Source organism: Penaeus vannamei, chromosome 39, assembly GCF_042767895.1.
Source record: "Penaeus vannamei isolate JL-2024 chromosome 39, ASM4276789v1, whole genome shotgun sequence".
NCBI classification, from domain to species: domain Eukaryota; kingdom Metazoa; phylum Arthropoda; class Malacostraca; order Decapoda; family Penaeidae; genus Penaeus; species Penaeus vannamei.
In genome coordinates, this window is record NC_091587.1 from 12,074,161 (window position 1) to 12,076,660 (window position 2,500).

The following is a 2,500-nucleotide window of genomic DNA, read 5'->3' on the forward strand; positions in this document are numbered from 1 at the left end:
ATATCATATTATTGCTGTGATGTAACCAGATTCAAGGATTAATGTGTACTGATTCAGAAATTAACAAACAAATATTTATTGGTTGTCATAGACATTTAGATTCTTATACATCAGCATATGAATAAGAACATTTATAGGAAAGACATCATTCCTTAAAAAGCCAAGGGTACTGCATTTTACCTTCTGGGGCCATATATTGGCACTCTTTTAATATCATTGAAAAGTTACTTGGAGCAATCATTTTAGCGGACATGGTTGAATAACTTTGATGAAATATGGTAATATTCAAATGGTCAAATTTTTTGAATCATTTTTCACATTGAGGTGCAAATTTATTTCATGCCATATCTCAAGTACATCTACATGTGGTTAAAGAATCATAGCAGTCTCACATGGTAGGTTACAAAACTTGAAAAGCTTATATGATTTGACATGGAATGACCTTTTAGTCTTTCTCTTTTACCCTGCAATTCACCTGATACTTATCATGCCCTCCCCAGCAATTAGGGCAGATATCACACTTGTGCTTTGTTTGCAATGGGAATGATTGCTAGATTAATTTGAAATGACCTGTCAGAAAATCACACCATTCACCTGGATGTCGTTGATAGACATTCTTTCGAAATTTACCAAGAATATAGCCATGTTGCATTGTTTAGCACTTTGCTAGCTCTTCATTCAACATCCTGCCCACACAGCTGCATGTGATATCTGCACACACATCTCAATGAGTGCATATCATTCATTCTGTTAGTACTTAAGAATACGACCACATCAGGAGATGCTGCAGCCTCCATGCTCAGGGCTATAGCAAAGGCCATCAAACCTCCATCATCCATATCCAGGCAAGATAGAGTTTGGACTGTTTCCTTATGTTCAGATAAACCCATTTAGTAAAATTCCATTCATTAAACCCATAAAAATTGACATCATTAGATTCCCTGTGATGTCCAGTGTGCATTTTGTGGTGTTAGTTGGCCACGAAATATCCCCGAGACATTGCATGGTAAAGTGGCAAAAGAACACATAAGCATGGCTAGTCTGTGCAGTTTTCGTATTTTTCCTATATTCACTATTGCACTTTTAGCTATGATAATCAAATGTGGTATAATTACATTTTAAAGGTGTTTTCACCTTTCTTCTCCTGTTCCTTTTCCTTTTCCTTCTTCTTCTTATTATTATTCTTTGTCTTCTTCTTCTTCTTCTTCTGCTTCTTCAATTTGTTGTTCTGCTTTAATATGTTCTTGTTTTTGTTCTTCTTTGTATGCTTCTTTTTCTTCTTCTCTTCAGCATCATTTTCTGTTTCTTCTTTTTTTTCCTTTTTTTTATTGCTGGAAAAGGAAGGATTTTGGAGCCCTTGGATTTTATCATTTACTTCTTATTTCTGTAGTTTATTGCTGAAGTTTGAGAGATACTGTTGCTTATTGAAAGTTTTAGTTATGTTATAATGTAACATATAGAATTATATATTTTCTGTTTGGTGTTATCCTAGAGCCACTATGCAAAAAAAAAATAGTAAATGAAGAGAGCATGACCATTAAACATTAAAACTTCATTTGATATCTCTGACATCCTCCATCATCTATGTATATGTGTGTTGGTGTTTTGGTTGAGGATTTGATCTTGGAGATGCCACTTTCCTTTGTTAGGAAACCTAGAAGGAAACAAAAATGATTCAGTATGTGCCTGAAAGTCAGATGTGTGTCATGGTTGTTAGACTTATTCTGAAGTATGGAGAGAGAGAGTGAACTGGATGTTTCATGCTTTCTCTAAACAGTCTTGGATAAAAAGTTACATGTTATTCTTAGTTTTGAAATCTGTTATAGGTATTTTGAGGTAATAAGAAAAATTGTGATTAACTAAGTATTTAGACTAACAAGAAATACTGATGACATGGGCATACATATATATACTTGTCCTATCTTTTTGTACACATACATACATAATAGATATGTATGTATATGTTAGTATGTGTGTAGGTAGTAAGATTGCAGATTTATAAAAGTTGTACCGTACATACAGAGTTCACTTTAATGGAGGGAGGTGCGCATGGTGGTGAAAGCACAATAGCTGGCCTGCTTCTGACGTTAGGAACACCAGCAGCAGTTGTCGTAGCTGTTGTTGCTGGGTGAGTATCTCTAAATGTGTATTGATACCTCATGAGACCGAAGGAAGGGTTTCCTCGAATCAAGAGCTTGAATGAATTTGCATGATATGGCTTGTTCACCGTTGTCAGTTATTGCTTGGTTTCAGTGTCTTGTGCCTTTTTATGTATTGCTGATGAAATTGTTGCATTTTTGAGGAGGTTGTAAATCCTTTCTCCATAAATTCCCATCTAGTTATGTACTTGTGAGATTGGTCCAAAAGAGATTTTGAACTTTTAAATATATGTATTGCCTTACATGCAGCTTTATCAGAATTGTCTCCATCAAAATAATTTCCCACCAGATTTTTTCCGTCTCAGCCACATCTTGAAATATGTTTTGAGGGATACTAGGTA

The 2,500-nt window shown here is 34.9% G+C and overlaps 1 protein-coding gene across 8 annotated transcripts in view; it reads left to right on the forward strand.

Moving 5' to 3' along the window:
- The window catches only part of LOC113816594 (E3 ubiquitin-protein ligase RNF170-like), a 23,982-nt gene that overhangs the window by 2,843 nt on the left and 18,639 nt on the right, over window positions 1-2,500 (forward strand). For 5 of the 8 annotated variants that reach the window (XM_027368662.2, XM_027368653.2, XM_070117016.1 and 2 more), the window contains one exon: window positions 2,023-2,128. The exons of the other annotated variants lie outside the window; for them this stretch is intronic. In XM_027368662.2, the coding sequence (XP_027224463.2) occupies window positions 2,034-2,128 (95 nt within the window). In that variant the 5' untranslated portion in view covers window positions 2,023-2,033. The remainder of the gene's footprint in view (window positions 1-2,022; window positions 2,129-2,500) is intronic. 8 annotated transcript variants of the gene reach the window in all.